This window comes from Gymnodraco acuticeps, unplaced genomic scaffold (genome assembly GCF_902827175.1).
Source record: "Gymnodraco acuticeps unplaced genomic scaffold, fGymAcu1.1, whole genome shotgun sequence".
NCBI classification, from domain to species: domain Eukaryota; kingdom Metazoa; phylum Chordata; class Actinopteri; order Perciformes; family Bathydraconidae; genus Gymnodraco; species Gymnodraco acuticeps.
In genome coordinates, this window is record NW_022992079.1 from 488,576 (window position 1) to 506,792 (window position 18,217).

At 44.9% G+C, this 18,217-nt stretch overlaps 1 protein-coding gene across 1 annotated transcript in view; it reads left to right on the top strand.

The window, feature by feature from the left end:
* Positions 1 to 18,217, top strand: part of stab1 (stabilin 1) — a 129,993-nt gene that overhangs the window by 36,962 nt on the left and 74,814 nt on the right. Inside the window, 12 exon segments of the mRNA XM_034202366.1 lie at positions 468 to 545; positions 1,460 to 1,561; positions 1,643 to 1,753; positions 2,388 to 2,522; positions 2,920 to 3,048; positions 12,308 to 12,361; positions 13,754 to 13,867; positions 14,940 to 15,135; positions 15,603 to 15,698; positions 15,812 to 15,857; positions 16,835 to 16,914; positions 17,575 to 17,700. Coding sequence (XP_034058257.1) covers positions 468 to 545; positions 1,460 to 1,561; positions 1,643 to 1,753; positions 2,388 to 2,522; positions 2,920 to 3,048; positions 12,308 to 12,361; positions 13,754 to 13,867; positions 14,940 to 15,135; positions 15,603 to 15,698; positions 15,812 to 15,857; positions 16,835 to 16,914; positions 17,575 to 17,700 — 1,267 coding nt within the window.

Here is an 18,217-nt window from a genome sequence, read left to right on the forward strand (position 1 = left end):
GAGGCCCGATGTATTGACCAGCATAAGTAACTTAGCAATGATTAGAGGTTTGGTTGAGGTGTGGCCATGCTCCTGAACCTAAGTTAAGAAATTAACTTCATCAATAATATAAACAGACATCCAAATAAGGCTGTTTTTTATGTAATGTAAAATAAACAGAATGAAACACAGTTATCCTCAGGTGAATTGCAGGCTTAATACATATTTTACAGTCTTGGTACTTGGTATCATGTTATATCTGACCTGAGATGATCTCATATAAATGCCTCTTCATAGCTCCGCTTCAATCACAGAGACTCGAGTGTAGATGTAGTCATGAAAACCGCCTCAGCAGATCAGACATTAATAACACGCAATTTGAACGTTTCTGGTACTGTGTGACACATTTTAAGACTAGTTGAGAGTTAAATAGAAACACACCTGTTTACACAATATTTGTATTCAACTGTTGCTGTTTTGTCTTCCAGGTGATACGCATTGGAAATGCCTCCATCCGCACGCCCAACTTGCCTGCAATCAATGGCTACATCCACATCATAGACCATGTGAGAGTCTGGAGAGCTAGCAAGCAGAGTAGTGCAAAAATACCAGAACACTTCCATTAGGAGAAACGTGCAGCAGTTTAAAAAATATGCAAATAAAAAAACGATAAACGAAACGCTGCAAATACATAACTCTGCAAGAAGCTTAAAACACAACCAAAACAGGGGCACAACTTATCATTGTGTAGTACATACTGATTGCATAATGTTGCTATGGAATAACGACACCATCGCCTTTCGAATTTGTTCCCTAAAAGTTTCATTTTCAATATGCAATTACAGTATGTGCCATCAGCTACGGTCTCCTGGGGAGATGAAGGCTTTATCTACAGCTCAAAGCTGCTGAAAAAAATGCAGCGTGTCCTGTGTCCAATTAAAGTAGCAAGCGCTTGCACCAAAAGTCGCAATAGTCCCAAGATCACCTCATATGCTACATTGCGTATATGCGACTTTAATACGCACGATTTGCTGTGGTTGTGTTGGTGGCACCGATAGAGGGACTGCCTGCACACATGGCAAGATGAGAGGATAGGGACCCCGTGTTTGGTGACAGAAGAGCTTTGGACTGTGATACCAGCATTGAGAATAAATAACAATAACATATATTTTAATATACTGCTTGCTTTTTCCCTGATGGTCTGAATAAGTTGCAAATGTGTTTTAGTAGGCTCTCATGAAAAAAGAGGGTGATCGGGTTGTCTTTGGCACAGTAGCGCCAACAGTAACTCTTAGAAACTTCAGGGGGAAACGTCTTTTATTGCCAGTCTAACAGGACGAAGGATGAGTAAGTCAGAAATAAATTGTTAAAGATGATCTTTTGAGGGTATAATATCAGTGCTTTCATTTCTTTCAAAAATATCCAATGAACTAAAACATTATTTTTGATTTATTTGAATAAATAAATAATTTGTGTTCAGATTCTGGCTCCCAGTCTCTCAGACCTTCCCCCCGAGCCGCCCACCCTGATGGAATTCCTGAACTCCTCCTCAAACTTCACTCTATTCAGGCAATACGCTCTGGTAAGGAATTGTAAAATGTAACCTTATTTTTTTGTTTTTTAGTCTGTTTTAATATTTATGTTTGTGTGTGTTTTCTCACAGATGTACAATCTGTCACAAAAGCTGCATAGTTGTTGCCAGCAGTTCACCCTCCTGCTGCCCACAGACGATGCCATCAGGCAGCACCTCAGCGCGACTAACTCCTCGCTCATGGTAGGTCCAGATATTACAAACCTCCATTATGGTCAAAATAACACAAAAATGAGCTACAGCATAAATTCCCTAACATCTACACTTGGCCTGAGCTCCTCTTGAGGAAAACTTTGAAACCAAAAGGGAGAAAATATATATTTTTGATTTATTGATAGTGAACACTACAGTATCTCCTTATCTGAATACATACTGTCAACGGGTTCAACTTGATTTCTGTGTTGTAGATTAGCTAGCTGCTAGCTGCAGCCAGGTTACCAGAGATACAGTATGAACACATAGATTATTCCTCTTTCTCATATGAAAATCTAAAAACTAAAAATGTGTTATGACCGTATATTTCGCGCAGTTTGTTTGGAAACAAATGCAGTGTTTCTTGTGTCGTTTATAGCTCTGTGATGACAAAAATCGGTCCAACATTGGCACTATAATACCACTTGTAAAAGCTAATATTTACAATAAGATAAGATAACACTTTGTTAATCCCTGTTAGGAAGTTTAGGTGTCAGAGCAGCTGCAGCAATAAGTTCACACAAGGATAATAAGAATTATTATTAATGTAAGCAGCAGATAGGTGGGATTCTTCTTTAACTCATCTTTTCTGTCTGTCTTTTTGTGTATCTCTGTATTTGTCCAGGAATCTGATGTGTTTAAGTACCATGTGGTTATCCATTTCCTGCTCTTCCCTCACCATCTGTCTGACGGTATATTAAAAAGTACCATGCTGGGAAACGAATACCAGGTCCAGTTCCACTTGGACAAGAACAACCAGGTAACAAAAGCTGGACCAGAACAAGCATTACAGTCATGGGATCAACCTTCCAGAAGCTTTCTCACACCAGAGTGTCAAGAACTAACAGTGTTAAGAACACAGTGCTGCTTTTACATTCAGATTTGAGCTTGATTCACATCCAAGCAGCTAAAAAATGCTGTTAATTTCTATGAAAATCCAACCATCCATCATACTCAAATGTTTTTTCTGCAAATGAATTTCTGCAAGACTGATAGATACATGGACAGAAGGTAATCAATCTAAAAACTGATTTCATGATACAATTATAATTACAAGTATTTATAATTCATAGTTTATTTGCTTATTAATGCAAACATACATTTATGTTCTTGTACATCTTTAGTCAACTATCCGACATTTGTTTCTTGTCTTCCAGACAGTTGTGAACGATGTTCCTCTTGATGGAACGTTCACTGAGACGCAGTTTGGCCTCATCCTAGTCCTCCCTCAGGTCCTCAAAGTCCGTCGCAACAGATGCAGCAAGCAGGTCTACATTCAGGACGAAGTAAGCCAGAGGGAGTGAAGGATGAATGGAAAGATGGATGAATGAATATATGAATAGAAAAGAGTATGGAATGATAGACAGAATGATGGATTTAGGATGGATTAATAAACGGATGGGTGGGTGGTTCTATTAAAAGTTATTTTGAAGCAAAGTGAAAAAGAGCTGGGTGAAGGTGACTAAAGGTCAGAGGTTGAGGTTATTAACAAAAAGTTGCTGTCATCGCTCTGAAACAATTTTAGCCAAGGCTACACTCTGGCCCAATTCCAAACTGCCCTCTACACCCTACTCCTACACCCTACCCCTCCGTTTGCGGAGGGTGCGCCACATTAAGTGGAGGGGGAGTGGGTTATCAAGCCCTCCAACAGCGAGTCTGCATCGGTCCTGACTTCACCTGCTGCTCTACCTGACAGGACTCAATGCTGTGTGTGTCCGTCATGAAACACGCTGTTTACAAACAGTTCCGTTGAAACATTCACTGATACCTCATTCACACCAACGGTGTTTCAGGGCCGGTTCGGAGCTGGAGCTTGAAAAGCACCGGGTTTTCCTCTTCACACCGCAGCGGAGCAGCCTCTTAGCTCCGGAATCCGGTTCGTTTCAAGTACCAACAAATTGTCCGGCCAGAGCAAAAGCACCACATACGTCACGCTTACGTCGAGGCGGGGGCAGGGGCAGGATCAACTCCTGAACAACAACAAGAAGCCCGCGTTTTATCCAGTTTGTACACAACGATGGAGAAACTTAACAAGCAGCAGTGGTCCACTGAAGAGACCAGCTACCTACTGGGAATCTGGTCTTCTGAAGAGGTACAGAGGAAGCTGGAGCACAATCGGCCATTGTTGTTGTTGTCGGTGTCAGCTGTGAGGGGTTTCCGTGCGGTATGGCTTTATGAAGCAGGCACGCAAACGGTTACGTCATGACGCAAACGATGACGCAATGGCGCAGCACCAGTCGGACTCTGGGCGGTGTGAAAAGAGAAGGAGCTAAACCGAAGAACCAGTTCTGAACCTGAAAAGCTCTAGCACGGAGCTTGAACCGGAGTTGCGTTGGTGTGAATGAGATATGATAAACTGCACAACAAGAGCTATTTAATATCTTCATACAGATGTTAACAACCTCGTATTTGTTTGAACTTAGGATCATTTACTCACGTCTAGTCTAGAAAACGGTCAAAGTTGTGTATATTGATGGACTTTTTCAAAAAGTAAGCAGCTTATAGACATTAGGTTTTAAAACAAAAATATGTTTACAAAAAATATATGCCATAAAAGATTTTTAGAGTTTATTTATTTATATTTTAATCAGAGAGATGCTGATTTGAAACCGTTGTTACGTATTATGGCATTTCCTGTTTCTGCCGGAGAGAGGGGAGTTCGTCCCAAAGCTTGCTGCTGTATTTACTCCCTCCACCTGAAAGAAGAAGGAGCCTCTTTCAGCTGAGAGTGTGACTACAGACGGAGTTCACTCCATCACTGAGGGGGAGTGGGTAGGGTGTGGTTTGGAATTGGGCCAAAGAAAACACTATCAATGAGAGCAACGCCATCGTCACTTCCGGGCAAAAGTACGGCCCCGTCCACTTTCCGGTGAACATAACATAACATAGAGCGAAGTGGAAAACAATAGTTCTCATTCATAACACGTTCGATGTCTCACTATGGGATGCGCCTCATCGCGGAGCAAACAGAAGCATCAATCTCATTACGCCAATCCTGATTGGCTGGAGATCTTGACGTCAGCGTCAGGGAAATCACCCCCTATAAGTAGCTTGCGCCACAACGCATTGCGCCATTCAAACACCTCTTCTCGCTTCAGAGCACATCTCTATGGTAGCCGGACAAGCTTCACGGTCCACAGACTGAACCCAAATATCCATTTCGGTCGACGGGCGCTTGCCGGCTACTCCTTCTGCTTCGCAGGAAGACGGTAATTACTAACGCTAGTTATTGTTGAAATCGACCTCGCCGCTCTCTTTCCCCGGAAAGTAAGCTAGGTCTGATTTTTTCAAGCTAGCGTTAGCTTGCTCCCTCACTACCGACACCACGGTAGCGAGGAAGTCTTTTCTTTTCTCTTCCCCACGGAGGAGGAAAGGATTAAAAGGAGCATACTGCCACACCAGTCAGTATTCTCTGGGAATAAAAGACCCACACCGTCCTTTTCTCCGGATTAAGGACAGGGTGGTTACCTCTTTTTCTCCCAACCTACCTGTTGAGAGCGGGTCCTCTCCACGCCACGAGGCGAACAAGATGGACGCCCCTCTCCCTCACACCAGAGGAGTCAGGGACTCGGTGGCTCGACTCTGCGGCTGCGGGTTGAAGATCTCGGGCACAGACACACACCAGGTCTGCTCGTCCTGCCTCGGGCTGGAACACGCCCGAGGCGCTATCGACAACCCCGGCTCGTGCGGACATTGTGTCCGCTTCACCGTAAAGAGCCTCCGCCGACGGCTAGCACGCCAAGCTAGCCTGTCGGAGCAGGAACCCCCCATGTCCTCTGACCTGCCGGCCGGCAGTCAAGACGCGGGGGCATCTGCCACAGAGAGTGAACCCCTCTCCATGTCGGTCTGGGGCTCAGTATCTGCGATGGCCGCAGAACCGGATTCCCGCGCCCTGGTAGGCCGGGACCCGGTGGCGGCAAGACACGCGGGAACGGGACCCCCACGCTTTACCGAGCTGGGGCTCCCGGTTAGACCTCACCATGGTCTCACCCGCGGAGGATGTCCTCGAGCTGAATTACGACGAGGACGAAGAGGACGCCTCGGTGTTCCTCCTGTCCGAGTCGGATGAACATGAAGAGGACATCTTCATGTCATCGGCTCAGGCTGCTAAGCCTGGAGCGACGGCTGCTCTCCCAGACGATAGCATACCAGCTTCGCCCTGTCTGAGTATGGACCTGCAGGCCGTGTGCAAATGCGCTGCGGCCAGACTCGACATCCCGTGGCCTGAAATGGCCAAGGAGACCTCCAGGTCCCGCTACGAAGGGAAACATTTTCCCCAAGCAGCGCGGACAAAGAGACAACTCCTTCCGGTCTTCCCGGAGATGTTGGATGAGGTGTCGGTCTCGTGGAGAGACCGGCCCTTCAGCAACAAGGTCCCAATCCAGGGTGCCTCCTCCCTAGACTGTGACGGAATGGAGAAGCTCGGCCTGCTCCGCATTCCGCCCATGGAACCGCTGGTAGCAGCCCACCTCCTACCGAGGATGGGCCCGTCACCAAGCAGGAACCCCACGCTGCCGGCAAAGTCGGACCGATTTCAGTCGACAATGACTGAACAGTCCTACAAAGCCGCAGCGTTGTCCGCCAGGGCCCTGAATGTGGCCTCGCTGCTAACCGCTTACCAAGCGGAGCTCTGCGAGGACCTGTCGGGTAACCCGGGTGCAGCCACTCTGGACGAGATGGCGGCGGTCACAGACATCTGTCTCCGTGTCCAACGCTGCGCCGTCCAGGCCACGGGTAAGGCAATGGGGATCATGGTGGTGCAGGAAAGAGCGAGATGGCTCAACCTCACCAACCTCCCAGACCGGGAAAAGGAGGATGTGCTGGATATGCCCATCGTTCCCGAGGGAATTTTCGGCTCCGCTCTTGCTTCCATGCAAAGGAGGTGTGAGTCGAAAAAGAGGGAGGACGAGGCACTCCACCTCTGCCTCCCTCGAAGGGTCCAGCCGCTGCCTTCGCAGCAGCAGTCCTTCGCAGCAGCAGTCCTTCGCAGCAGCAGTCCTTCGCAGCAGCAGTCCTTCGCCCAAGCTGCCTTGAACCCTGCTCGGTTTAAAACACCGAAAACGCAGAGGTCGCAGCCCGCCCCGAGTCCCCAGCCCAGGCTGGAGACGAGGGCGAGCTGGCCCAGAAAATCTCCGGTTCCGGCTGCAGCTCAGGCGCAGCCAACCCAGAATTTCGGCCAGCAGGCGAGGAAGAAGAAGCGAGCGGCGTGACAGCCCCTCCTTCTCCCCTCCGTGACAGAGCTGGAAGTCCACGGTTCCCCAGCTCTAAATGTGTTCCCGCCGCCTCGAGAGATGCCTCAACACCATCCTCAAGTCCGCAAAAACACATGTCACAAATCTGTTTGTTCCTCTGTCATTAAACATTTGCCGCTGATGCATCCAGGCTTCAGGCCGAGGGCGCAGCTCAAAAAAATGATAAGAAAAACAATAAAACCAATAAACAGCCCGCCAACTGTTCCCCTTCTGAGAGCAGCTTCGGCATCTCTCAAAAGGCGGATTACAGGCGGGTCTGTGAAGGCACCACCGTCACGCGCATGCGCAGTGCCAGCTGGGGTTTTAAAAGCACCACCGCCACGCGCATGCGCAGTGCCGGCTGGGGTTGTGAAGGCACCACCGTCATGCGCATGCGCAGTGTCGGTGGGGATTGTCGAAAGGGGGCACTACTGTGTTCAGACACTAGAGGGCCCCATAACACAACAAATAGAGACTCAGAGGGGAAGAGATGTGACATCTCCACTGGCTCTAAGGAGCATGCAGTGGAAGATGCTCACATCATCTGCTTGGGTTTTCAAGACAGTAACACGGGGCTACAGACTCCAATTCGCTGTCACCCCCCCTCGCTTCTCGGGCATTCTGCATTCGCAGGCCCGAGGAGAGTCAGCCCATATTCTGGAGAAAGAGATTCTCTCTCTCCTAGAAAAGAGGGCTATATCTATTGTACCCGCCGAGCAGAGTCAGGGCGGCTTCTATTCCAAGTACTTCCTCGTTCCCAAACGGGGAGGGAACGGAATTCGGCCGATACTTGATTTGAGGGCTCTGAACAAATATCTAAGAAGATATAAGTTCAGAATGCTCACTCACACATCTCCGCTGCGGCTCGTGCGACAAGACGACTGGTTCACATCAGTCGACCTGAAAGATGCGTATTTTCACATCCCAGTATATTACCCACACAGGAAATATCTGAGATTCGCATGTCAGGGGATCTGTTATGAATACAGAGTACTCCCCTTCGGTCTGTCTCTCAGTCCAAGGGTGTTTGTACGATGTACGGAAGCCGCGATAGCCCCGTTAAGACAACAGGGTATTCGCCTGGCGACCTACCTGGACGACTGGCTGCTTCTCGCACAGTCGGAGCGGGAGGCTGTTACGCAGACAAATGTCCTCGTAAAGCACCTGCTCAACCTGGGTTTCATAATAAACACAGAGAAGAGCATGTTGTGCCCCGCGCAGACTATACTCTTCCTGGGTTTACACCTGAACTCGGTGCCCTTTTCAGCTCGCTTGTCAGCGGATAGAGTGAAAGCTTTCAGAGCTTGTCTCGCTCTTTTCCAGCTGCGCAAACATGTTCTCTTCAGATCATGCCTGCGATTGCTGGGGCTCATGGCGTCAGCCATCCTGGTCGTACGACTGGGACGCTTACACATGAGGGAGTTTCAGCGCTGGGTGGCCGCCCCTAAAACTAAACCCTGCGCGCCATGGCGCGCGGAGAGTGATGGTTACTGTGAAATGCGTAATGGCACTGCGCCACTGGCTGCACCCGACTTTTCTAGTACGAGGTGTGCCTATGGGTGCTGTCCTTTCACGGAAAGTGGTCACCACGGACGCATGTCTGACAGGTTGGGGAGGTATTTATGAAGGTCGCCCGGTGAGGGGTCTCTGGAGCAGAGACCTCCAGCGGGCACACATAAATTACCTGGAGCTTTTAGCGGTATTTCTCACCCTAAAACGCTTTCTGCCTTTCCTCAGGGGACATCACGTCCTCGTGAGGACAGACAATACGACCACAATATCGTATATTAACCGCCATGGGGGTTTGCGTTCTCTCCAGTTACACACACTGGCGCGCAAACTTATCCTATGGAGCGGTAGGCGTCTCCTCTCTCTGAGAGCGACGCACGTACCGGGAGTGAGGAACCTCGGGGCAGATCTACTGTCCAGAGGTATACCACTTTATGCAGACTGGACTCTACATCCCATTGTGAGCCAGCTGTGGGTGCGTTACGGCAGAGCCGCGGTGGATCTGTTCGCATCGAAAGACAACGCTCAGTGTCAGCTGTTCTTTTCGATGCGCGATCTAAATGCACCGTTAGGCGTGGATGCACTCGCGCACAATTGGCCCCCGGGCCTTCTGTACGCGTTCCCACCCCTGGCTCTGATACCCCCAACTCTGGCCAGAGTGAGAGAGCAACGCCACACACTTATCCTGATAGGTCCGCACTGGCCAGCTATGTACTGGCTAGCGGAGATATATCAGCTGCTGTGCGGGCAGCCATGGCAGCTCCCACTACGCAGGGACATACTGTCCCAAGCGGGGGGGGCGATCTTTCACCCACACTCAGAGCGCTTGGCTCTATGGGCCTGGCCCGTGAGTGGTACAATCTAAATACAGTGTGACATGACGCTGACCCTGGCAGCTGCCAAGCGAGCCAGTGGCACTCATGCACTATCTGTACAGTTTTCATGCACTCAGTTTGCCTCAGGGCAAACAGAGTGTGGTTGAAGCCTGACCCTGCCTTTATCTTAAGGCGGTCGGTTCGGGCACCACATTTGACATTAAGGCATCCCCCCCGCCACTGTATTCCTCCGGGGAACAGCGGCCGGATTTGCCGTGTCCAGCCCGTGCTTCACGCACGTACAGGGACAGATCAAGGGTGCTTTGTCATAATGACCAACCCCTTGTGTCCTGGGCTAACCCTTATAAGGGCAAGCCTGTTACTAAGCAACGGCTCTCCCACTGGTCTGTGGAAGCAATTGCTTTGGGGCTCATACGAGTCAGAGTTCGCAGGCACCCTCGGGTCCGCGAGCTCTTTCGACTCAGAGTCTGGCTGCATTCTGGACTCTGTCCAGGATGTCTCCCATCAAAGACATTGGTGCAGCGGCGAGCTGGTCCTCGCCGCTCACTTTTGTCTGCCTCCTAACAGGCTGGACGTTCTGCTCCCAGTGTGACTCAAGCAGTGCTGGGCACCTGGTTGAGTCAGAGCTCTACCTGTTAAGTTCTGGTTGGTTTGGTGATTTTCGAGATAAGCTCGTCTGGCAATACGGGAGCTACAATTTCCCATAGTGAGACATCGAACGGAGTGTTATGAATGAGAACTATAGGTTACTTGCGTAACCCCAGTTCTCAGAGTAACATGAAGTGAGATGTCTCACCAGACGGCCCTCCTTGCTATGGTGAAGCGAGAAGAGGTGCTTATTTTGAATGGCGCATGCGTTGTGGCGCAAGCTACTTATAGGGGGTGATTTCCCTGACGCTGACGTCAAGATCTCCAGCCAATCAGGATTGGCGTAATGAGATTGATGCTTCTGTTTGCTCCGCGATGAGGCGCATCCCATAGTGAGACATCTCACTTCATGTTACTCTGAGAACTGGGGTTACGCAAGTAACCTATAGTTTGTTCATGCCTAATAGCTGCTGAGTCGTATATTGCAAATCAAACAACAAATAAATCCAGAGTAACGGTTTCTTTACTTCCTCTAAGAAAAAAGGACAGTAAAAGAATCTAATTCAGAATTCACAGTTTAAATGTTTGCACTGGCAAACTGACCGGACATTGATCCCCTATTGATTCAAATGAAACCAGTCGACGCAGATCATCGATCTCTAATAACATTGTTTAATGTTTGACTGTCTGACCATCGTAATTGGGCTCCTCTTAGATTAATAAAGGCGCGGTTTTATTTTATTTAATTTTTTTATGTGATTGTCGTAAACTTTGGAATCTGTATTTACCACCATTCAAATAACAGCGAGTGTTTTCACCCAAAAAGGCGTGTGGCCTTGGGTAGAGGGAAAGTATCCCGCATGCGTTGCTCTCATCTAGCTGCAGGAAATCACAATATTACAAAAACAGTAGGGCACTGCAATTCTAACACTACCACTTCTCTGCAGCCAGAGGCAATTGGTGGGATTTTTGGTTTTTCCTTGTGTGTATTGGCGATAGAAATAGATGATACAAAAGAAATGTTGTGTGTTTTTTTACATTTATTTAACAATGCAAATTAAGAAGCATGGTTAGCCAAGAGGATATTTTTCATCTTTATTCCCTGGTCAGATGTTTCAAAGCCACTGTTACGGCCACAGCATGAAACCATTTGTGGCTCAGCCTCTGACACACCAAACCTGAGAGAGTTTATACCTTTCTTTTATTTGTAACAAAATTCAAAGCAAGCTCAACCAAACTATGCAAGTCTTGAGAACTGGCCAATAAAAAAATTGCCTGGCATTAAAAATGTATATTACAATTATATACAAGGTTTTGCATACGTCAGATAGTGTTTCAGTTGTAATTGAACTTTTCAGTTTCTCATCATAATGGTCACATCATATCATAATTGATGTGAGTGCATAAGGGTGAGTTTTGCACCCTTATATTTAAAGAAAAAAACATCAAATTACAGTTCTCAAAGAAATCTGAAAAGGGAAAACAGATGCACGGGATTGATGAGTCTCCTGCATATACAGGCAGAATATTGATAATATAACAGTTTATAGTGTTTAACTCATTCGGCAATAAATGAAGTAAGGGAAAATGTGCAGCGAGGCTGTCATTATGGGGACTAGAACACCCGACATCAGCCTAATCCCGCTTATTACACGGCCAGATACTAAACAAACTAACGATTCGACTCCCAATATTAATTGAAATTATTGTATTGACTTAAAGGTTATTGTTCTCTGCTCCACGGCCTACCAACGGCTGGAACTGCGACAACAACAACTTTACGGCAGCACTGTCCAAGTGTGTTTACAGTTTCTGATCCACTAACAAGTCCTTAAACACTGCAGAGCCCATACTGTGTTCCTGTTAGTGTTTACTTCCTTTCTGGTGATTTATCTGACATCCATCGCTCCGTCTTTTAACATATTTTCCTTTCTCTCTCTTTATCCTCCTTAACAACGGTCATTATAGTGCTTGACAGCGGTCTGTACTACTGTAATAACAACCTGTTACATGTTCTGAATTGACCAATCAAAAAGAGGGCAATAATAAGATTTATTAAGGTGAAGCTTTTCATAATAAAGCTGCTATGGACTACAGATAATGTACAGTAGTAATCACATTATCAATGAACCACAATGACTTATATTTACAGAAAATTTATATTTATTTACTTATATTTAAAGCAGATTTACATGCATTTACTTGGAATGTCCAACTAAAACAGTTTATTTACATTTTAACATTATTGAAGCACATTTGCTCCAACTGTTTAATTACTCTTTGACAAATCATTTAGATGGGCAGTGGATAGTCCTTTGCGTCAGTTATCCTGAGACGTTTTTATTCAAACCCTCTAATCCCCTCTCTCACCTTTATTTCAGGGACGGTGCACAGACTGTGAAGGACCACCTCAATGCCCTTTCTTCAAAAAACCAGTAAGAAAGCCGTTACAGTTCACAGGGCTGAGGGGCACGATAACATGAACACCTGCTGCTGCTTTATGAGGAAGCACAATGTACTTCCTCCAAATCTACTACCTCCAAAAGTTACTTCTGAGTCACGTCATATCATCGAGGGGTCGGATTTTCACTACATGATTTTCATGGCAAAAATTATTTAGGATAACGATATTAGGAAGATGTATTTAGAAACGGAAAAATAGTTATAATGATATTGCTTTCAATCAAATTATTCTTTAACTTAGTTTTTTTGTGTTTTTCTTTGTTTTGGCAAATTAATTATACTTAATGTAGAGTAGAGGAAGGTGGAGAGACAAAATCAACAATTATATATATAATGGTAACTGAAAAGGCAACCTGACTATAACCATATTTTTGTAATAGTTAATTGTGAATAAAATATAAGCCGAAATGTAATTGATGCCCTAATGCTATTGTGCTTTTATTGAGTGGATTTTTACTTTTAGTGTTATGTAATTTTATTATTATTACTATTATTATTATTATTATTATTATTATTATACAAATTTAATTATTTGTATTATAATAATTTACACCCGTTGCTTAGTGATTTTCAGCTTCCTTCTGGATGGAGGTTTGTAGTTCCTAGGTTTTGAACAAATCCTTATTCCAGCAACAGATGCTTAATTGTGTGTCAAAATGAATAACTTGTGTACGGTGGCCAGCAGGAGTAAAGGCGCTACAACAGCACAGCCCTAATCTGGATTCGGCTTTTAGTGCATTTTACAACTTTTACACTCTAAAGATTCAAATAAGGGCTATACAAGTGTTTATACTGGGTTGATGATTTAATGTAATGTAATGTACTTGATTTAGGTAAAAATGTATCCGCTGATTGCAAATATTATAACACAAATCATGCGCCGAAACACAATGCATATCAAGAAAAATCTGGACGAAACATGTGCAGCGTTTACTAAAAGCACTGCATAAACTAAACGCTGCAAATACAAAACGCTGCAAATACAAAACGCTGCAAATGAAACAACGCTGCAAGAAGCTCAAAACACAACGGAAACAGGGACTGTAAAAAGGGATGCTCACTGCTGGGACCAGAGCGTTGGTGATGTTCAGGGACTATAAAGTTGGCGCGTTTACACTTGACAGCCAGCCACCACTAACTGCAAACCAAATCTACCTACGGGTACAAAATAAACCTGCACCTGAAAGCAACTTTTAAATTCTCACATTTACAGAGTGAGGGTTGGGAGGAAATGATGAGGTTTAACCATGCTGTGTTTTGCCGGTGAACTGGTATTATTTGCAACACACACTGGGGAAGAAAACATCTGTTTCCTGTGTTCTGTGACGGTTCTCATTTTGTTTTTCTAATGTATTCCACGGCAGATCAAAGAGCAGTTTCCTGTCAACATGCGACCCAACTGTAGATACAGGAAGCGATTCGGATCCAGGAGGAAGTCAGTGCGAGGCTGTGTCATCAAATGTGTTCGGGAAAGCAGGGTATGCTGACACTGTAGTTTCACCTGTAGTTTGATTTGCATATTGAGTAGGCTACTGGTTTTGGAGTAATTTGTATTAAATTCTGCAGACTTTCCCTCTTACCTGTAGTTTTATTAATGAAACTACATGGTTTTGATGTGATTTGCTCAGTGATTGAGATTTCGGCTATAGAGATGTCTGCTTTTCCTTGAAAATAATAGAACTAGATTTTACTCAGCTTGTGATGCCTAAAAATTCATCTGAAAAACTCAACGGCAATGTATAGGAACAACTTTCTTTATACCCAACTGGACCCACCAAAAAACATGAGGTTATATTTCATTTTAGATAATTTAAGTTGATTATTTGAATTTTATTAGCTTTTACACATTTTTAACAGATTTTTCTTTTTTTTATCCGTCTATTAAATAGATTCTGTAAAATGTACAATGTAATTTAATATTTAAATATTCATGCAAATGGTTAAAAGTGTTATTTAAAGGTGGGGTATGTAATTTATTTCAGAAACACTTTTTGTTATATTCCATGGAATGCTCTTAACATCCCGATAGCAATGAATATCTTAAGTGCTTTGACAATAAATCCATAAAGAAATGTCATCTGTGGAAGCCGTAGTACTGTAAAAAGCACGACCAATCATCTGAGCCGGCCCGGCTAAAATAACTGGATGGCCTACCTGCCTGTCAGCCTTCCATCTGTGCACAAACTTATCTCGTGCCCTCATTGGTCATGTGCGCGTTTGTGTGTGTTGGAGGAGGGGCTCTGTAAGGAAGTAGCAGATTTCTTCCGGCTGTGTATTTTCAAATTCTAGCTGGTTTCTCCAAAATGACCTACCCCACCTTTAACTGAAAATAGACACGTCTACTGTTGGTTAAATGCAATGTTTAATTTGTAAGTCTTGATAGGCAGGGTACCTTTTATGAGTAATGCAGCCTTTCAGAGAGCTGAAAACTCTTCTTCATTGGTATCATTGCGTTATTACATTTGTGCTGTTCCCCAGCACTGTTACAGTAAAAATAAATACAAATACATTAATAAATAATAATATTAATATTGATTGTTTGTCATGCAGGATCTCTCCTGTTGCCCCGGTTACTACGGCCACGAGTGCTTCAAATGCCCGGGAGATGTTGGCAGCAGGTGCTCCAATCACGGGGAGTGTCAGGACGGTAACCTTGGCAACGGGGAGTGCCGTTGCTTCGAGGGTTTCCATGGCACCGCGTGCGAGGACTGTGAGCCAGGACGATACGGAGTCAACTGCTCCTCCAGTGAGACACACAGACACGCAACAAACGCACCCACACACACACACACACACACACACACACACACACACACACACACACACACACACACACACACACACACACACACACAACACACACACACACACACACACACACACACACACACACACACACTCAAAGAAGACACACACAAAGCATAAGAGATAAGAAGATAAGATAAGACAAGAAGTACTTTATTGATCCCAATATGGGAAATGTTTGTAGCAGCATAAAAAGACATGGCATTGTACAATACAAATGCAAAGACAAGAAATAAACAAGAAAGTAGAAAATAGACATGTTGAATTTACAAATTAACAATAACAAGATATAAACCAAGGTATTATTTAGGGTTCAAGGTTCTTTATTTAGTGCGTGCGCGGCTGAATCCAAATATCAATAATTTGTGTGTCCAATACACCATTGACTGGTGCATGTGTGTGTTACAGAATGTGTGTGTGACCATGGGAAGTGTGAGGACGGTCTGGCAGGAAGTGGAAGGTGTGTGTGCTATAAAGGTTGGAAAGGAGCTTCCTGCTCTGCAGGTAAGAATAACAAACCTGCACTCACACACACTTTGAAATGATAACCACACTCAATATTTTTCCTTACCTCTTATCACCTGAAATCTTTCTGTGTGTGTGTGTGTGTGTCTCAGAGATCAAGGATGATGCCTGTGGAGGAGTGTGTGACGAGAATGCCAAGTAAGTCCTACGTTGGTGTGACTACATCTGGTTTGTTTGTGTATGTGTGCAGAAAACACCTGGCTGTCTGATATTATTTACTTTTCACCACTTTATTAGAGGACTCCCGCTATACCACAGAAACAATGTAACATAAAAAAAGCTATTTCTTTGGCTGCTGTGTGATTATTTGACTTAAGTCCACTATCTTTAAGGCAAAGTAGCTAATGTTCAGTGTCTGTAAAAAAGAAACGTGCAGATATATAAAAAAAAATGCCAAAAGACATGCAAATGAAGATATCAGGGTTGAGTGAAGCAGGCAGGACCCACACGCAGATTTAAACAGAAAATACATTTATTTCAAGGCTAAAAAAACAACAGAACTCTTCCCAGTGAACACAGTCAAGACAAACGACAATCCAACAATGACAGACAGAAAAACCATAACTTAAATGCACACAAGACTAATCACACAAACAAGACAGAGGTGAGGAGGGAGGAGAAAACACAGGGGCACCAGGTGAACACAATCGGGAAATCAGACACAGGAGGGCAAACACAGAGACAGGAATCAACAGACAAGACAGGGGGTGAACACTTTTCAAAATAAAACAGGAAACCAGAGACAGACAAAACACAACACAGACAGACCGTGACAGACCGTGACAGAAGCTCCATGGCAGAGGCAGAAGATGTATCAGGTGTTAGTGGATAATTGAATTGCTGTTTTGAGTCTCTTTTTAACAGGATTTGTTGACAATAAGGAAAATATCAGCAGACCAGATTTAGTGAAGGGATGCTTTTAATATTACACAATAAGTCCAGAGCATGTTTCAGGAACACAAACTACCAACATCTTGGACTAAAGTCTCAAAGATGGATACACAGCCTTCGCTGACAAAAAGGAAGCTCTATGGCATAACTATAGTAATATAGTTATATATAATATATAATAATAAATCTAAAAAATAATTATTGAAGAATGTCCTCTCCTGCAGCTGTATAACAGGACCACAGGGTACGGCTGCTGCCTGTGTATGTGTGGCTGGATATGAAGGCAATGGAACTCACTGCAAAGGTAAAGACACACACCACACACACACACACACACACACACACACCACACACACACACACACACACACACACACACCACACACACACACACACACACACACACACACACACACACACACACACACACACACACACCCACACACACACCACACACCACACACACACACACCATGTACTGTATACATCACTTCAGGGGACATTACATTGACTGACATGCATTTCCTGGAGACATATCCTAACCTTAACCATAACCAACACATGCCTAACCCTAACCCTAATCCTAAACCCAACCAAGTCTTCACCCTAAAATTAATGATTCCCCTCATGGGGACCTCCATTTTGTCCCCATAAGGGAGGCGAGTCCCCACACGTGACTGTAAACAGATGTAGGTGCCCACAAGGAGAGGAATGCGAGGCCACACACACACACACCCACACACACACACACACACACACACACACACACACACACACACACACACACACACACACACACACACACACACACACACACAACACACACACACACAACACACACACACACACACACGCACACACACACACACACACCACACACACACACACACACACACACACCACACACACACACACACACTTTACAAATATCTAATGTACTTACTTACTTACTCTGTGACTCTCAGAGCTGGAATTGTGCAGCAGGTCTAACGGTGGTTGTTCAGAGTTTGCCAGTTGCAAGAAGGCCTCTGCAGGAGAGAGGACTTGTTCCTGTAAAGAGGGTTACACCGGAGACGGGGTCATCTGCCTGGGTATGTAGTCCGGATTGGTATGTAGGCCTGCATGATTAAAGCCAAAATTGTTGATCATTATAAAGTGGTGAAGTGATGAAGTATACTAAAAGCAATGGCATTTCCCCATTGGATTTCGGAATATTGCAGAAAATAAGCTCTGTGGCAAACATGGATAATCTCCACATATTAAGACCACCTTGTGAATTTGATCCCCAGAAGCTAAAAGCTATCGTTAGGCTATGGATCTATATCATGGTTGAATGGCTGTGTATCACCACCACTTAGCTAAAGTCTGACTAAATGACATTTAGTAGTTTATTTAGTCACGTGTTAGCAGATTTTATGACACATGGAAGCTTTGGACATTCATTCACAGACTCATTCCTGCACCACTCTATTGAGATTACGATTATTCATTGATTCAAGCAACCTTTATTGTACATTCATATTCTAAATAAACAACAGCAATGCTTTCACTCATATGTTGTGCTCCATTTGTGCAAATGTGGTAATTAGAGCAGCAAGATTTTGGTCA